General features: G+C 40.0%; 1 protein-coding gene across 1 annotated transcript in view; it reads right to left on the bottom strand.

Annotated features, from left to right (window-relative positions):
- The window catches only part of LOC105208235, a 185,386-nt gene extending 166,085 nt beyond the window's left edge, over positions 1-19,301 (bottom strand). The window contains exons 1-2 of the mRNA XM_026138096.2: positions 18,800-19,301; positions 18,578-18,697 (exon numbers count right to left, since the gene is read on the bottom strand). Of these exons, the coding sequence (XP_025993881.1) occupies positions 18,578-18,641 (64 nt within the window). The 5' untranslated portion in view covers positions 18,642-18,697; positions 18,800-19,301. The remainder of the gene's footprint in view (positions 1-18,577; positions 18,698-18,799) is intronic.
- Between the last annotated feature and the right edge of the window lie 1,233 nt (positions 19,302-20,534).

The raw sequence follows: 20,534 nt of genomic DNA, 5'->3' as shown, positions 1-20,534 counted from the left end.
TGGCAAAATATAATATATTATATTAAAAATATATCGTACGTTTCATCAAACAAATGATTTATTTAAGACGAAGATATACATCGTTCCAACTTATATTGATTCAAACATTGGTTTGTTTGGACCATTCCAAAAATGACAAATTTGCAATAAAATTTCTCAAGTTTGAAGAAATCGTTTTCTCTGTGTAGAATAACTTTTAGCTAAACTCTTTCAACTAAAATCACAGATAAGATATTAGCTGTCCATATATTACGACGTCATTTAATTACCATATGCAGCTGCGACAGTTACTTTTTTTCCCGTGTACGTTCTAAAATATTAACAAAATATTAGACTCATATTTTTTTTATCTGCTTATCTCGAGGTTTAGGTGGGTTGAAATACCCCTCAAAAATAATGAATTTTTTTTTCGTTCTCAGCGAACATCTTGGAAACTATGAGGATAACATGAAAAAATGTTTCATACAAAAGTTTTAATTTTTTACGTTCTGTATAACGATATATTCGTTTCTCTTTTTTCCTTTTGTGCAAAAATCAAATTCAAAAAAATCCATTATTTTCAAGGGAGTGTGATCAAAGGTGGGGCAGTTGCGGTCGTCCCCTCGTCAGAAAAAAATTCATATACAAGTTTTATATGTGGAATTGATGTACGTAGTTCGATAAATTATTTGATAGTTATTGCAACCAAAGTTGCAACAACTGCAAAACAGTTCGCATTATCGCGGCAACAATAATTGCGCAACTATTTAGTTTACAGCGCCTCAACCATAATTACATAGTTGTATGACAATTATATACTTCCAGTTTACGTGCGGCCGATTAAGTGTACGGCTGAAATAATGTAGCAGCGGAGCAGTGCAGGGATCTAACAAAAGTGCTAGGAATGAGAATGTGGTTCCCAGTCGGTTCAACTTTTTTTTGTCACCTATGTTTGCATCACCTATGGTTTATCTAACAATTTTACTACAAAGGTTAATGTTGTATGTTTTTTTTAGTTCACGCCGTTAAAAATGTCACGAAATTTCATGTATTTTTAAGTTGCACGTTAAATTTAATGTATCAAAGCTGAAAGTCCATGTGCATAAAATTAATGTGCACTTTTACCGTACTACGTTTTACCGTATGTAAAACAAAGACAGACAGGGACGAGAAATCCTCATTTCTTAAGGACTACGAATGCGGATATAAATTTACATCAAACGTACGTTGAATGTTTTTTAATGTAATAAAATTGAAATTGAAATTTGCTCCTGTTTACATTTCATTAAATGCTGCCGATTTTTAACAGTGCAATACAACTTATTATTGTTCTTACAACTTTGTTGCGTAGTAAATACACAGTTGACGCGCTGTTTGCGCGTCGACAAATTTATAGTTGCCCGTACAATTTTTTTTTCCCTCCGAGTCATTAGCCGCGTAATTATCGATTCAGAGGAACAGTTTTCCGCAAACAGGCGCTTAAAACACACGTATAAATCTGCACGTTACAATTCCATCGATTGTTAATTTGTTTTTTTTCCGTTATCTTTGTTATTTCTGCTTCAAATAATTGTATCTCTTCCGATTCCCAAACAAAATCGTAGCACCATTGATTTTCGAATACCTTGCGAACCATCTTCGTGGAAATGATCGAAACATCGAAACAATTTCCCGGCAGGTGGAATAGTCGCGATAAAATTGCACGCAATGTAAATCAGTAATTTTATTTCGAAACATTAAACGGAAGTTTCGCGCGATTCGCCGGAGAAATGTCACGAGCCACATTACGTCACGTGTAATGCACACGACGCAGAAATGTTTCCGGGATTATTCCGTCGACGCGACGCGCGACGGGTCGAACGAGCTCCGCCGGCGATTATTTTGATTACCGGTTGCCGATTGTCGGATACCAGCCGCGCCGGACATTCTGGACAAAAATGGATGGCGGGGCTGTCGGAATCCAAATAGGCTCGTTTAAATTCGAAATTTCTAGCGCCGCCCCCGCGGTGCCCGCCGCCGCTGCCTTTGCAATTTCGTAAAACGATGCATATGTATAAGCCCGCGAAACGACGGATTTAAATACTGGAAATATTTTTCCGGCGGTGTTATAAAGCGTCGCCGCGCGTAAAACTAAATCACCGCGACAAGGTTCCGCGTCTTTAACGAAGCCCGTTATTATCGCGCGCTGCTCGCTGGGTGCCCGCGGCTCGCGCGACGATTGTCGCAAATGTCTCGCTTGTCGAATCAAAGGGGACGGTGTAAGACGCGAAGATGTGTAATTCATAAAAAAAAAAAAAATAATAATAATATATGCATCTACAGCCATTGACAAAATTATTACACTGAGAAAAAAAATTGATTAAAAAACTAAAATATTTAGCCCGATACGCACAACTAAACGTTGGGTTGATTCAACAATTATTTAGTTGCACGAAAAGAATGTCGTTTATTTATATTAATCATTCCAATTTTTTAACTAAGAATTAATTAAATCAACTAAATATTTAGTCGTGCGTATCGGACTAAATATTTTAGTTTTTCAACCAATTTTTTTTCTCAGTGTAGGCATCCTATTTATTTTACAATTTTTTCAATTTATAAAGAAATACATAACACTATCTTAATAAATGTTATTTAAATAACCACATAAACTAATGTTTGCTTGGTCCACCATTGTTTTTTATAATTTATTTTATTTTTTAGCTTACGCAATTTAGTTATAAAAAATTTAGAAAAAGCAAGGGTGTCTAATGGTTTCGTCAATGGCTGTATTTAACTACAAGGAAAAAACGGTTTTGCTGAAGTGTCCACAAATTTAGCTGAATACAGATCTGAAAATAATTTTGTTGGGCCATCAAAATAATTGCGTAGGATAGTGAAATTAGTTGCTGAAATGTCAAAACGTTTTGCAGCCTTGCTCGTCACGTTTGACGGCCTGTATAATTATTTGGATGGCCCAACAAAATTATTTTCAGATCTGTATCCAGGTAAATTTTTGGACACTTTAGCAAAACCGTTCTTTCCGTGTATTCTATCAGCAGCGCTGGCTAAAACTCGTGGTTTTAGGCTTGAAATTGAAACGCCGATGTGCATATATGCCTATTGCCACTCGTTCTCCTCGTTTCTTATTTATTTCGCAATACGCTCCTTCTCACGAGATTATTCCGAGATCGTTAAAAATTTTCGACGCGTGTATCATTCATTTTGTTTAAAAATATTATTAATAAGATACCATTATTCTTAATGCATACCATAAGCACGTGTAATAATATCGGGAGAAATTTATAACTATAAAAATATATAATTATATATTATGCGTATTACGTATAATTTTGTAGAATAAAATCTATTTGCATTATAAATTTGTATTATACATCAAGATTATTTGTAATTCTACATTTAATGCAAAATTACGTAAATATGTAATTGCGAACACATTATTTCAATTAAACATAAAAATGTTATTTCTGCAGCATTAAAATCTTAATTTATATACATTCGCATTTTTTTCATACACACACGCACACACTTTGCGATTCACATAAATTTTATTTGATAAATCTCGCGTGTTAATTTGAAGAAACTTCCTTTCTAATGAACTCTCACGAAAACGCTTTGTTCCGCGGCGTATAAAGCCTCATAAAGATTCGTTTGTGCAAAGATTACCAGCTTTTGCGGATGCGTTATTTATAATGCATCGTGTCGAATCTTTTTTTTTTTTTTTACAGGAGAGCGCTGGTCCGCACAGTCCTTTGTATCTATAATCTTTTATACATATACATACATATGTATGTTTACATATAAAATACTATACATCTTTTATACATATACGTACATATGTATGAGGTGAGAAGTGGGAACGGCAATAGATGCGAACACTAATACGTTTTATTTGCAAGCCTAAAATTATACAATTCTGAACAGCATCGATTTACAGCGTTTGCGGCGAATTATGAGAAATTGTTCGCGTAATAGATATTGCTTTTGAAAAATCACTTTTTAAACCAATAGAAAAAAAAAACTAAAACTTTTTTCAAACGCACCCACTCATCCGCAGCCAGATAAACTCGGGCCGTTGTTCCGGCGAATTGATCAATTGTCGCGTACAGTTTATTGGGCCAAATGATGACGGCGACCTGAAAATAGTTGCCAGCCACCTTAAGCGATTCACGGAAGACAAGACGCGGACAATTACGAGAATCGAGTGCGTGTGTCGTGGTGATAGCGACTCATTCTCATTAATTTTCGAGTTTGCGTGCCACAGCCGTAGACGAATCGTCTGAAATTGTTTTAATTAAAGCAACGCCATATCCGTCGTAAATTAATACAATGCACTAATTGCCCCCACTGATGCGATCCCGTAGATACAATTGGGTACAACTCGGGGAACAATTCCTTTCATCTCGATATTTCTCCCTAATTGTCCCGTCAACGAAACTTGGCGTCTACAAACTCTAATGCTATTCGAGATTGCCATTCCGAAAATAAAGCCACGATTGTGTAACTAAATTTTATTGCAGTCATTTGAAATAATTTTTATACTCCAATAGCCAGAAAATAAAGCTTAATTGCAGTCGTTTTTTTTACCGATGAAAAATACATATTCATTCATTATTTTATTTCTCTTTATTATTTTTTTTTTTTTTGAGAAAATATTTACAAAGTGTTTACTCAAAATAAAAGAATTCCTGGATTTTCCATAAATTTTATTTCATCTTTTAAATAAGATTAGAGAATTTTCTAATACAACTTTGAAATAAATTTATTTTGGATTTTATATCTTTCGCAATAAATTATTTACAGCTTTTCAAGATGCTAGTGATGTCATGGTTAAATTGACAATCAATTTAATTTGTGACATTACGTCTAGTTTTAATTTATGATTGCGTTTCAAGTTCGACTGTGTTCGACGCGCAGTTTTCGAAATTGAAAACATATTCAAGATGTAAAATACATATAAAATAATATTAGACAACAAAGATCCAATCTCGACCATACTTGACACCTTTTTTACAATTTATACGATTATAAAGAAAAGTCACTTAAGGATCGAATATTAAATTTGAGAAAGTACTAAAAATAAATATGAACTAAATGATATATATATATATATATAAATGATCTGTCCTCAATATACGTATGTAGCTCATCGAAAGTGCCTAATTTTCAAAATGATATGATAAAACACACAAATTCAGAACGATACAAAATAAGGTTATTATATTATTATAAATCACACACACACACACGCACGCACACACACACATAAAACAGACATTCTTGTCTTGAGGGTATTTTTATTTTCACAAATTCAGAACGATACAAAATAAGGTTATTATATTATTATAAATCACACACACACACACGCACGCACACACACACATAAAACAGACATTCTTGTCTTGAGGGTATTTTTATTTTCAAAATGTGAGATTAAATATAATTTATTTATATCAAGACTTTTATATAGTTTCGTGTTTTCATCGAAAAAAATATGTGTCCCCATTATTTAATAAATTTTCATGAGTTGAAAGGAAAAAATAGGATAGAAAATATTTTCAAACCAACAAATGCAATTTTTGTATACTGTTATTATCAAAAATCATATTGTATATTCTTTAGCTGAAAGTGAAGAGATTATTAAATTCTTTAAAGATTTTGTATTCTTTATATGTAAAACAATGATCGTTAAACAGAATACATTTATTTTAATTTTATATTAATGCTTGATATTTCTCTTTTTTTATATAGTTTAGATGAAATTTCTGTGTAAATTGTGTTAATGTACATGCAATTATACATTAACAAATTAATATTAAGCTACTAGTCATAATATACATAGAAGTATGTGCGATATTTGCTAATCGACTATCAACATTTTGCATGTATCAAGAAAGAAGGATCAAAGAAAAGATTTTGTCAAAGATAGAATTTAAATTTGAAAGTAAAATTTCAAAAATTTTTCCGAGTACTAGTAAAATCCTAAAGAATCTATGATTTTTAAGAGCTTTCTCCATTCTTTCTCCATTGAATGTAATATATTTATATACAAAATAATCTGAAAAACTAACTTGTAAAATAATCAATAACGTACAATATTTAATTATAATAATAGTAAATTGCAATTGCATAAAAAATCACCTCAAGTAGTTTACGCGAAGATAAGCAAGGTGACTATTCTCGAGTTAATTGAAACTCTGTCAACGTATCAGTTCATGTCGTATTGTTTATTCGTAAAAAACATGTATAAAGATGTACGAATACGTGCACGAATTATTTTTAACCCTCGATATTTATACACATTCTCTTTTTCCAAGTAAAGTACACGCTGGGGTTCCAGAGACTCCATTCATATTTTTTATCATACTCCAACAAAAATGGGCACATTCCAATTATTTTTTTTTTTCAATTGATATAGAATTGAATAGGCCCGTAGTTGGTAGAAATCGATAGAATTAAGAAGTTATACGAGATATACGGATTTAAAAAAAAAGAGAGAAAAAAATACAAAGGCATGAAAAAACTCGATTTAAAACTCGATTCTTTCCTTCAAAAAATTGTAACTTTTTCGTTTATAGAAGTTGAAAAATTCTTGAAAAATCTGAAAGGACGTGCTTGAGAAAACTGTGGAAAAAAACGGTGATCCAATATTCTATTTTTGTTTTTTCAACAAAATTGCAAGGAAAATGGTAATTTTTCTACTTTTCATTTTTAAACGTGTAATGCTATTTTTTCAAGAAATTCATATCTTTTAGACAGATTAAAAAAAGTTTTATAAATTTCGAAAAGACTAAAAAAAAGACAAACTGAAAAAATTTATCGGAATATCGACTCGATATTCTAATATTTTTCAACAAAACTATGATAGTGTGAAATGTTTGATTTTTGTGAAATTAATTTATTCGCGTGCAGTTTATTTTCTCGGTCGATCTCTGGTTAAAAAAAATTCCATCATTTCAAATTGGAAAAAAAACCACAGAAATGTAGAACAAATATTACTTTCGATAAATACGCAACATTATGAACATAAAACAAAGTAAGTCGGAAAAGGTATTCACTTTGAAAAAAAAAAGTTACGCCGTATACACACGAAGATCTCGGGAATACCAAACTCACTTTGAACGTTCATTGCTCGCTGGTTCAACGAATAACCAGTACGTGCGTGCCAAAGCATACATCCACTAGGAAATCCCAAAAAGTTTTTTTAGGTCAAAATCACAAGCCTTCCAATTTAAATAACGACAATTAATTGGTTCCGGACTCCCAAAATTTAGGCACAGTTATTAATTAAAAAATAGGTTAATGAGAGTCGCGGTGACTGATGACAGCTAGAGTTTGTTATTTTTTTATCGATACGCTGAAGATGACTCCAAAGCGAGTCGAAACGTTCGTTCGTTTGTAATTTAGAAATAAATAATAATGATTTAATATTAATACTTGTGATTGCGCACTTTTACCCGCGCTGATTCTCATTAGCCTATTTTCCAATTATCAACTGTGTTTGAATAACGACTACCCATTGTTTCATATAAATATAAGCAAGAATATAAAATCTTGGAAGAATTTATAATTTTAAACAGACATAATTTGTTTTTACACGAAGAAAATTTTTCTTTCATGTAAGCAAATTAGATTATAAGATTATAAAATCTCCCAAGAAGATTTTGTATTCTTCCTTACATACGAAACAATGAATTATCGATTTTGTACTAAATTTTTTTCCGTCTGTATATCGAAAATTAAGCTAAACAATCATTATCGGAAGAGAGCGAACTTCGTCCCGAGATTTTTATTTATGTCGTTCCAGTCTTATTGCGCGCCGCTAATGCTGTATCTCGTATCGTTGCTCTCGATGTATCCTCGATACCCGTACCTCGCAACGCCCGGCTTTCGCCATCGTATCGCTCGTAAACGCTCGTATAACGGCCGCGAGCGCGTCTCGCCGTCCTATCCGTCGCCGCGGTAACAGCGACGCGGTATCGTATCGTTATCATAACCGATCCGCGGATACCGCCGCCGCCGGTAATATACCTCTTTTTGGGCGGGGGCATAACTCGGTAATGGCCGCGTCGTTCGAACGTTTCCCTTAATCAAGCGAGACGCGGCAGTCGCGCACTCGCGATTTAACTCGCGCGGATCTACATACGCGCGAGAGCGCGAGACGTATATGCCCTGATGTTTTACCGCGACGTTTACCACTTTTACGTTCATATCCGACTGGAGCGGGCGGAGGAACGAGTGGCAGGGTTAGCGGCGGGATAAATCCGTGTTTCGAGTCCGTGGGGCGTTTAGACGCGTGGACGAGCGGAGCGGAGTGAAGCGGAGCGCCGCGTTGCACGCTATAGCGTCGCGCCGCGCCGCTCGACTCGGCTTAGTGCGTGTAGCGCGACCATAAACAACTGTGCAACTTTCACGAGGACTTTGCCGTGGCCATTACAGCGACCCATTTCCCGACGCGGTTCATGAGCGACCGCATCTCTTTCCCCGTGCGTCGCCCACCCAACTCTCTCTCTCTCTCTCTCTTTGTCTCTCTCAAACTCTAAGCTACGTAAGATAATTGTTCATCAGGGGTTGAGTGTCAGCCGCGAGTTCGCGTTAATGCCGGCCGCACGCGAAATGGTGCGTCGTTATATCTGCGAAACTATGAGAGGGAGAGATCGAGCGCGCGCGATACACTCCGGCGCTGTAATCTCGCCGAGAAGAGGGAGAGACGATAGCGCACACCACCCTCTGTTTCTCGCATTCCTCCGAAGATCGGCCCGCGCTCGGAGAGACATCGGCCAGCGAGATACCGCCGAATACCACCCGCCTCTCCGATATTCGCGGAGACGCCCCCTTGTCGCTCGTCGTCGGTCAGATGATGAGTCGCTGAGAGACACGTCGATGCTTTCGATCCCTTGTCTCTGGCGCTTCGATACATCGTTCTCCTGATAACACGGCTGCAGTGGATTTCGCGCAGCGCGCCAAGTATCGATGGTCCGCCTAACGGCCGCGGGCGCTGCGCGAGAATCACCTTTCATGAATCACCGCGTATCGCCGCGCCGGTCGATCTTGTATACATCAATTATGCACTTAAGAGGGATCCCCCGCAGCGCGTGGCGAACAGATGTGCGGCGATCTCGAAACATCTCCCGCGAGCGCTCGGACATTTATTCGCCGCGCGGATATTCCCTTTGCCTCCGTGTCCCTAATTTCGAAACGGGGTTGGGAGAGAAGAATACCAGCGCCAGAGCGTCCATCTCCTCCCCCGTTCGTATTGTTAAGAGCCCGATTTGAGGATGTTCCGGCTACGCAATTCTAGACAAAAGTTACTTAAATTTGAAGTGTATATTTTGCAATTTCTGCGATCGTCGGCAAAAAAACCTTTGAACATGAATCTTGCTTGAAATCAACTGTAAGAAATGAAAGACGCATATTGATAACATTTAATGTACAACAGATATCGAATGGTACTTGAAAATCCATAAGACACTTAAATAAGTGTCGTTAACATAATATTTGTCCTTCCAGGACTTTCTACAGCTCAAAATAGAATGTGGTTATGTAGCCCATTTAGAAACTTGACGTCTACTGAAATTTCGCGTCGTTTTATCATTGATATCTCAATACCGAGTTAGTAAATCGATATAAACTCTTTTTTTTTAGAAATATTGCTCGGTATTTTATTTACTCGTAAACAAAGTTTCAGAATATTGGTTGCTTCTTTATAATTTCGTTGACACGAGTGGAAATGTATCGCTGCACCACAAGAATACATGCAGAATTTAAAGTTGAATAACTCGTGGACCAGTTGGAGGATCGACTTCAGATTTTAAACATGCGCTCAGATAATAATTAGACAGAAACGATTTATAAAATTTTCAAGGCACTGTCAATGTTGGAACGTTACCGCCAGTACGTCCTTAAAGCGAGAAATTCCGAGAAACGACAATAACGTGGACGATAAGAGGAGCGACAGGTATATTCGTCGTTTCTATCGCGTGCGGCCGATAACGAGCTCGCGGCGAAGAGGCTCTGCGTAAAATCAACTTTTATAGATTGTTAAAACGCATTACGCGACGCACAGGCCGTCGCGTCGGCGTTTTAATCGCTTAATTGAACGTAACTACGCTTGTAAAATAATACACGCGTTATGACGTTCAGCGATGGCGGAGAGGATATACACGTTGTCACAGTTTTCTGCCTCGTGACATCTCGGGAACAAACTCGCCGATTAATTTTTATCAACTAGTCCAGTTTTAGCAGCCGGGCGAGCGATACGCGAACGGGGAAAATTTCTATTTTCCCCGATTAAACTTGAAAGGCGCGCGAATGTATACCGTTAACTTGTCCACCGCTTTTAATTTCGAGAGCAAATTTAACTTTAAATAGAACTTTAATTCGAGGCTTACAAAGATATTTAATGTCGAGTATCAAAAAGTTTCTCGGGCACGCAGATGGTGTTGAATCCGAATTTTCCTGCGACGGGGAGTCGTCGGCGGCTCCGAAAGTTGGCCAAAGAATCCTCCGCGCGGATGAGAGAACGTGCGGACAAACTTGAGAGGCGCCTTATACGCGAGAAGACGATTCAGATAGTCGCGTCTAGAGATACTTAGTAAGGGCGCGGCGGCGGCGGCGGGGTGTTACCGCCACACCGGGGGTTACGAACGAGCGCGTCGCGTGAACCGCTAGCGAAAATAATGCCCGCGCGGTCGAGAATACGCGGACGGAATAATATAATGTAATGTAGTCCGCGGAATAATATGCCTCTTCATGAACGTAAAAGTTGCCTCGTTAACTCGATTGCGGCACTTGGACTACTCGAACTACCTTTACGGTCGGCGATTAAAACCGAACGACGGGTGAACCGTGAATCGTCCACGACCGACGATCGCGATGACTGGAGCTTCTCCGATATCACGAGATTATCACCCGTCCACCTATTTTGCGATGTATGAACTAGAGCTCCCGGTCAGAAATGTATTTTTAAATACACGGATAATGTGACGCGTGTCGTACGTGAAATGTTGGGTAAAATCAACTAACGTTTGCTTGAATAGTGACCAAATGAATTTTTTTTTAGTTATAATTACTAAATGTATCCCTAACAGCACATGATATCAAACGAATATTTTAGAAATATACCCACGATATCGTACGAATATTCGTACGATATCTAGAATATTCCAGAATGTTCGTACAATATCTAGAATATTCTAGAATGTTCGTACAATATCTAGAATATTCTAGAATGTTCGTACAATATCTAGAATATTCCAGAATGTTCGTACAATATCTAGAATATTCTAGAATGTTCGTACGATATCTAGAATATTCTATAATATTCGTACGATATCTTGTGCTGTTAGGATATAATTGTTCTGACCGAATAATTTGTAGCTTTAAGCAAAAATTATTTTCATACGACAAATTACAAAAAGTTTTGTTAAATGTAACAAAGTTTATTGATACCAGTAAGTTTTAAAATTTTTAATCACAGCGTTCTACATCGAATGTGATGCATTTAATAACTAGCAGTAAATAAATCACCTTCTTCTCAAGATATTCATTTAATTGCAAAAGCGAGTGAAATAGTAGATCACTTTAAGTATTCAAATACTAAGTGCGCTCTAAAGTAAAAACAAAAACAATTGGGTTGGTTTGTATTAACACTCTTACAGAGTTGCAATACGAGATGAAATTCTGTATCTTAGCAGAATAGGAAAATCGCAACTAGCGCTGAGATCTTAGAAAGTGAGTGGATAGCTATTGAAAATCTTGCGATAGTCCTTGAGCTTATCCATATGGTAACTACAATTATGCGTAACAAAGACGCTCCTTTGTTCGGTCTCTTATAAAAAAACTGTAAGAGCATTTGATGCTTCCTAAAAAAGTTGCGATTTGATTTAGAATGAAATGCCGAATCTGATATTGTTTCTACAAGGCAAATTGCTTCCACGCTAGATCCTAGATACAAAGCCCTCGTTCATAAAAATTATAACGCAAAAGCTATCCGCAATGCGGTTAGAAGGTTGTTGAAAAAAAGGAGACTGTGTCAAGATATGAAAAATGTAGTTTGTAACGTAAGAAAAAACTACTTTGAAATTTTGATATGAAAAAGGTGGCAACAAAGTAAAATAGAGAACCAATGAGAGGTATGCTTAGCCGAGCCACAGTTAAAATTTGATATGGATCTATACCGGGTGGTGGAAAATTGGAAAAGATAAATACCTAGTTGTTGCACTTTTAGCAAGAAAGTATTTGTGTATGCCAGCAACTTCTGCAAAGTTCTGAGCGCTGCTTTTCTACTGTTGGAAATATATAATAGTTACATTCGAAAGAACGTCATTGCTTTCTCGCAATGATAATAGGTCAGTATTTTTATATTAAAATCAAAAGTTATTAAAACACTTATTAAATCGACAATGCTAATACCTTAGCATACCAATTACGTTACCAATGCATTTCACTGACTTTGCAAACCTATGCAGTATAAAGATAAAGCAATATTAAGATAAGATATATATACAGAATTATAATTCCTATTCTCCATCAAATTAAACAAGATTAATTCATTGTCTTGAGACGAAACATTTTTTTTCAAATGTAACAACAGCAAGTGTAATAATTAAAGATAATTGTCAAATGACAAAAATACTGTGATTGCGATACAATCCCAAGATTTCGAACACAGTTATTTCCTCTGCGAACAAGAAGAAAATATCGGCGATAAGATGCAAGAGAAATATGACGAGAGCGTGCTGTGTCATAATTCGCGGACTTCTCGGCGCGCGGCGTGTACGTCTTCCACGAGCACGAGATTAAACGTCGTCCCACGATTGCGAGGTATATCTGCCTCGCAGGATGTCTCCCTCCCGCATTCTCGTCGGCGGCACGCGCAATTTCCGCTCGCGATACAAGTTGGCGTAACGCCGCGTCTCTCGCACGAGTCGTGATAACTGCGCGACACATCGCGATCTTTCGACCTCCGTCGGGAGCGGACCGCACGCTCGTTCGGAGTTAAGCGAAATAGCGCGTTACGTCTCGAAACTATCGCGCGGGGATCGGCAGTTCGGCCGCAACCAACTCATCCGCTGGGTATCGTAATTTCGTCGATAGTAACAACGGTAACAACCAATGAACGCCGCGCCACTGCCCAGCCTGCCACTGCCCAGCCTGCCGTTCACCCTCCAGCATCTAGTTTTTCTCTCTCTCTCTCTCCCTCCCAACCACCCGCGCCATACCGGTTTATATGCCATCGCGGTCGCGGCTTTCGGCCTTGCCGATTCAATAGTCGAGCAAACAGAACACACCAAAACGTTCCGACAACGCGGCGTCCATGTTGACTTAACCCGTTTAGAATATGATATTCATGGGCAGCGAGTAATTAATAAGTGGACTCTGTGAGTGATTCAGAAATATCTATAGAGAATCGGATATTAAAAATGTGTGGATGAAATTTTATAGATGAAACACGAATGTCGACGTTCGTCGATATCTCTTCAAGGGTGGACGTAAAGAAAAAAATATAGGAGAAAATTTGTGCAAGTTAAACAGCATTGAATTCAAGCTAAAAACACGCGGGATTAATTAACCGTTGAGTGATCTTATGAACGATCGCGAGTCACATAAGTGACTGCGCGCAGTTGTTAATTTAAATAAAATCATTTTATGATAGATATTAGATATTAAATTTTTGGGATCGTTGCCATAAACTTGTTTCTGATATTCTTTGGATTGGACGGTGGAAACCTTAAAAGAATTTGGAAATTTATGAGAGCGATCAATTCCTATACATTCTAAATCTAAAGAGTTCCTCTGTGACTACCGCTAAAGATTACAAATTTAAAAATCCGCAGGGAATGCGCGGCTTCGATCTCGCGACATGTCACTTGCGAATAATCCGTTGCTTTTACACGGAACCGAATTTGCATTCACCCAAAAGAATATTTTGCTGATGTAGCAAGATCTCTCGCTATTTTTTGTATCTGTTACAAAGAATTGTTTGCCACATGTAAAATTTATAGCAGTAGCATTTAACAATACCTTCTAGAAAATTTAGGTCTCATTGCCAATTATACAGACAATTTTTATTTTTTTTTCTTTTATTTTCCAAGATTCAGCTTTGTATTAATATTTATTAATTTTTATTTCTCAGATTCAAAACTATTATACATATATGTTTGTCAACAATTTAATTTTGGCTACTTTGTTAAAGTTTTATGTTAAATATATCGTTTAAAAATAATAATTTGCATTATTAAAATATGCAATTAACTCAACGTTAAATAAATTATACGATAAAAGATGTATAGAAATATAAAATTTTTATAAACTAATTGTTATAAATATCGTTACGTAAAAATATATTAGACACGATCGTAAGAATCATTATCTGCAGTATAATAAACAAAAAGCGCAATAGAAAAGTTCGAAGCATCAGAGAAGAAACATAAATAACGTGAAAAAATTTAAATGACTGAACGCGCGGCGTATAAAGTGCATCAATAGTGATCACTTGAGGGTGAAGCTACATATTGAAGCCAGAGCTTATCCACCATTACCAGCAATGAATTGAAAAAAATACGGATAACGATGGCCGATGGGAGGATGTTTCGACTTTTCCACATGTAATTTTACTTAAGGATTAATATTTATTATATAAAAATAACGCACGGTTGTATCGGACGGACGATTTATTACGCGATGAACGAGTTCGGGCGCGGATGCGGATTTATTCGGAATCCCGTGTTGCCGAGCGCGTCGGGCAATATGCGGCCCGTATCTGATCGTCGGTGAAAAATTGACGGCACAGTGGCCCCGGTTAAAAGTTCAGGATGCGGTCAAACGCGTGGTATTACGCGTCCTTTGCACGCGGCCCTCTTCTCCTCTGGCCGCGATGCGACTTCATATTTTCCGCGCCGCGAGCGTGCACGAGCGTATGGAAATGGAGGCAGAAATGAACGCGACCGTGACAGCCGTTCCTCGGATCCCGCGACGTCGTTTGCATTTCTCATAAGCGCGCGACTGTTCTTTTTTTTTTCTCTCGCGACCGTGCATACGTATTTTTTATATTCGTCCTACGTGAGTCGCTAGTCCGTGAAAAAGAAAATGGGGAAGGGGAAGGGAGCGAGGGGATAAGAAAAGGAAAACGAGATATTTACTATGCGCTCCCTAAGCGTCCCAAGTCCCTAAAAGTGCGGCAGAAACGTAAAGTCATGAAATTAAAACACAGAAGCAACGTTACGAGCGAAAGCAGATTATAAGAGGGCACATTAGGTAATGACACGAGTGATCTTCCATTACTGTTACCATTACGTGAAATGAAAATGAAAAAGAAAGATCGAAGGAGAGGGGAAACAATTCAACTTATTAATAACTCTGAGATCATTTCGAGCCCTCAAGAGTGTACTTGTGTAATTATCTCGGGGAAACATTAGACAATGTTAGAAAATTGACCGCCCCATTATTAATATATAAAGATAAATACCGAATGCGCTCATTGTGCCTGCCAAAGAATATACGCGATAAATAATGTCAACAGAGAAAGAGAGAGAGAGAGGGAGGGAGAGAGCGAGTAACGGAGCGTAAGCTTCGTTTAATAAAACAAGCGCAAAGATATATAGATAGATTAAATGCAGATTAATTGTCTTCTGAAACGAGTCTCCCAAGGATCGTAACAAAAATTACGCGGGACAATATATGAGATAAAGAGCTGCAGAGAGCTATAGTCGTAAAAGACTGGAGACAAACAATCAAGATAAATAACGGGAAAGATTAAGACCAAAGCTGAGCGACGTCAGAGAAACGGGGGATGCGCAACTCTTTGATATTTGCATACTACACCCTGCAAGGAGGGAATTTCGGTGAAGGGGGCGGCGGGGGGGGGAGAGGAAGTGGAGAGGACCGGCGGCGGTTCAATGCGACAGCGCGACCTCCTTCTCTCGCGGAGTGTTAAATTAAATTATTATTATCCCCATTATCATTAAGCACGCCGAGTACCAGTGCCCCCCTCCCCCCTCCCCCCTCACCCTCCCTCAGTCGCGATATACATCTTGGGAACCCCCGCGTACGTGCGCACATGCACGCACACACGCTCGCTCGCGGACGCATACACGTACGCGTATTTGTAGGCAGATCGAGGTACGAGATGTCGACGCGCATATAATTCTCCCGGGACGCCATTAAATTGTATTAATCCACTTCCATCACGAAATTGAAGTTCATACGCGATAAATGTACGTACGTACATACGGACCTATTGCGATACGCCTGTACGCCAAGTGGTGTAACCCCCGCGGAGAGCAACCCCAGTTTCCTCTGGGGTTGCCCTTCCCCTCCCCGCCGTCGCATTCTTATCGATCTCGCGACAAATTTTTTTTCACTCGTCGATATCTCGCGCAAAGATCGCGCAACCCTCGTTGTGCCGTTTCGTACTTATTACCCCTCCTCCCCCCCCTAGGGGGTGGTGGGGGGAGAGCGGCACGATGAAAGTTCAGTCAACCGTAAGGGAATCGTTTAAGTATCGTCACTTCGCTACCGGGCACTTTAATCGCCGACACTTGGTCCCTCGCGTTAGTTAAGGATCGATTATCCTCGAAGAGAAAGATCTCTCGCGGACGATAGCCCTGCGAAATATTCTACAACTCTCTAGCACATAAAAAAAAAAAAAATGTTTCTTTCACTCGGCGCGCGCTTCTCTCCATTTTCCCTCAAATTAATGGAGCGACGGCGGACGATTATGTTGATACTTTTCGAGCAGATATCGCATCGATAATCAGCGGTATCAAAACCCCGTTAAATTAAGCATGCCTGATACGCAATCGCGACACGCCGCGACGGTAATTGGATCGGCACTGCGGGACGGAGGTACGTTCGTTCGAGCTTCATTCGTGTTTTCCGACAATGCCGTTGTTTACCCCATATCGCGAAATGAGTTTCGGAATGAGTGGCGTGGGTACAACGAGGGAAGGAGGGGACTGAGAGTACGGATGGGCGCGAGTTCTCGGAAATGCATATCTCGTATGCCGCAATCGTTTCGCGAATTGAAGAGCGTTGGAAAACGCCGGAGGCTGCAGCTACGCCCGTGTGCGTGTGTGTGCGAGCGTGTGCGTGTGTGTGCGTGCGTGCGTGTATGTGTGTGTGTGTGCGTGCGTGTGTGGGGGAGGGGGCTGGGAAAAACGGAAAGGGAGCAAAAACGACAACATACTTTTTACCCGCCGCTTTAGTCGCCGTTGTCTATTTTTTTACGCATTTTACACTCGTAAACCAAACGTCCTACCGATTCTCGCGACTCTCATAAAGCTCGCATATTAAGTACGCGCGCGCGCGCGCGCAAAAAAAAGGCAAAACGAGATGCGAATGATCTGGATTCGATAGCTTGATCTTTATGAAATTTCAACGGATTTCAACGAATTTCAACGACCGCCATCCAGCCTCGACTTTTGTCTCCGGCAAGTGGAATATGAGCTCCAAACAGTTTTTAAGTGATCGTTTAAAATTCAATATGCGAAGACCGTCTCGCGAAACTCTCGCCTTCAATTTTATATAGTGATTTGTTTTTTAAACAAAGACGAGCAGATCGATATGATAGCAGCGCACCTTTGGCTGTTCTCGCGAATCCAAAAGTACTTTATCGCTTCTTAAACCATTTCCAATACTTAAGTTATTCAAAAGTTACACTTTGCAAACTCGAATGCATAAGTCACGCGGAGAGCGCTTAAAAATTCAGAAAGTCAGCACTTTATAGTTATTACCAATAGAATGTCATTCTCATCTCGTGACGGAATAAATGTATGACTACTTTCGAACGGCTAGTGCGGCAAGAATCAGTAATATCCCCCGAACGCAGGCCCGGCCTCTTTCCAAACTATATCTCTCCTATTTCATAACTTTCCCAATTTCAAGAACAGAGAAGCGAGAAAATAGCATAGGCTCCGAAAAACTCCCGGGCACCGGGGTGTGTGCAATGCTCCAGGAAAGGCGAGAATTTAGGTGAGAATATATACGCGATATTCCAGTTGAAGTCAAAAATTACTAAAGTTGCTAAACGGGAGGTTGCAACAACTCGAAAGTTTACAAGGATAACGAGCGAAACGCACTGACGGAGCGTCAAGTGGCATCGTCAGAGAATTTATGGCGTGGGAGACACAGTTGTGTCGAGCGCAACGGCTGAGATGATAAGTGCTGAGCCCCGTTGCGGAACAATTTGCGATTGCTACCTTCAGATAGGGGCTCAACGTGCGCGCGTTATCGTCAGCCGTTGCACCCGTTCATAATAGGTGGCCGCCGCAAATGGGGCATCGATGCGCGGCGTCGCGCGCTGCGAACAAAAGCAAAACAGCGTCGCGCGACGGCCAGGCCCCGGCGGATGTCCGAAACGCCGCGCATTCCCGACGCGGATCGTCGGCGATTAATCGAATCGATCGAGCAGCCCGACGACGACGACGACGACGACGACGACGCCGGTGGAACCTCTCTCGCGCGTTTGACAACGGTCCCGATTCATGCGTCAGCGCGCGCGAGAGGCTGCCCGCTGGAGCCACCGTGGGTGGCTCTGAGAGATGCAAAAACCATCGACATACACACGTATACACAAAACAACGCTGAATGCACTTACCCCCGATCCGTCCGAGGCAGAACAATAATAAGCTGGTCAGTCCGATCCCCCGACTCCAATCCATGATGATCCCGGCCGATTTCTTGCCGCCTCCGAGTTGCTTGCCGCAATCGTTCAGCTCTGAGGAGAAGAGAGGATCGACGATTACAGTGAGAGAGAGAAAGAAAGAGAGAGGGAGAGAGAAAATGAGAGAGAGAACGCGTGGCACCGAACCGAACGCACACGCGTGATCGTTGCGTGGGCGATCGAGAATCAAACCGCTCACGGTGCACTATATACTCCAGTTTCTCTTATCGCACAATCCACCGTCGCGCGAGCGCGTGGCTCACATTGAAAATCCACTTGTGAACAATCGCATCGTCGAATAAATAATCGTCTGTGATATCATCCCTCGTTTCTCTCTTTTCCTTTTTTTTTTTTTTTGGTTTTTCAATCACTAAACCGCTTCTCGCCGATCGGAGGCACTGGGGCACCGCACACTCATCAACCCTCTCACGGCGAGACACGGCGACACTCACGGGGCACACGCGTCCCGATCGTGCGGCGAGCACGCGTCGCGCGGAAATAGCGGGTGGCAGCGGTGGCGAGGAGGCATTCGGGAAGAGAGAGAGACAGAGAGAGAGAGAAAGAGAGGGGGGAAGAGAGAGACAGAAACAGAGAGAAAGAGAGAGAGAGCGCGCGCCTGCCCGTGCCCCACGGTGATCGCGTGTGCGGAGTAGTGGCGGTGGCGCGGCCTACGGGGCTTTAGAACGCGGGGCGCCGACTCCCACCCTCGCGCGCGCGCCGCGGCGGCACCGCGCGTAGTAGTAACCCCCTCTCTCTTGCCAGGGTGGGCGCTCTCTCTCTCTCTCTCTCTCTCTCGGTCGTTCGCACGCGCGCCCGAGAGTGCCCGATGTTGGAGCAGCACGAGGCCGAGATAGGGGGTACCTCGGCACGAACCAGTCCGAACGAGTCCGAGAGAGTGAGTGTGAGTAAGCGAGTGAGAATGGAGGAGGAATGGAAAGAGCAAGAGAGATTTCTGCGAGCGGCGTCTCTGTGCGGAAGTCGCACACTCTACGCACCGTCGCAAGACTATTAATGCAGAATGCGGATGGGAATTGATACCAGAGTACCTGGATATTTTATTTTCGATATCGGTTATTTTTAGTAGGTCTGGCTCTATTCTGGTACGAATGTTAGATAGCCGGAAGACCGGAATGGAAAGCATCTCGACACGAGCTAAATGACGAGTCAAATGAAAAGGATAACGATATCTAATAAACGTAAAATTCAAGTAATTTTTTATTGTATAATTTAATGATAAAAAATACATGTAAAGAATGTTATGTTAACATTTTTTGTAATATTTTTCATTGAGGTATTAAAAAGTTAATCATCCATATAACACAGAGCTTCATGGGACGTTCAAGACATCCGCACGTCCTAAGGACGTCTTTAGAGACATCTTTTAATAAAGCATGCTGTTTGGGCATTTTATTAGATCATCACCGTCTTTAATTAACATTTAGCTCATATTTCTTTTAATGTGTGCGTGCACGCACGCACGTGTACTATATTGATATATACAAGATTTTATAAGCCCCAGATTGATTCTTCTTGAAATATGCTGTTAAACACAAAAATCTAAAAAGTACGTATAAAAAAAAACGTTCTTGTTTTAGTTAGAAAAATTGTTTTATTTTTAAAATAGTAAATGTCGAAATAAGATTATATAGTATTAAATAGACACACACACATAATTTTCTTGTATGAAGAAAGTTTACAGTTCCATTAAGAAAAATATATTATTATTATTCAGTAATAATTTTTATAAATTGAGAAAAAATCTCGTATTAATATACAGCCATTGGCAAAATTATTAGGCACCCTTGCTTTTTCTAAATTTTTTATAACTAAATTGCGTAAGCTAAAAAATAAGTTATAAAAAACAATGGTGGACCAAGCAAACATTAGTTTA

The sequence above is a fragment of the Solenopsis invicta genome, chromosome 3, assembly GCF_016802725.1.
Source record: "Solenopsis invicta isolate M01_SB chromosome 3, UNIL_Sinv_3.0, whole genome shotgun sequence".
NCBI classification, from domain to species: Eukaryota; Metazoa; Arthropoda; class Insecta; order Hymenoptera; family Formicidae; genus Solenopsis; species Solenopsis invicta.
This window is presented reverse-complemented; position numbering and strand designations above follow the sequence as displayed.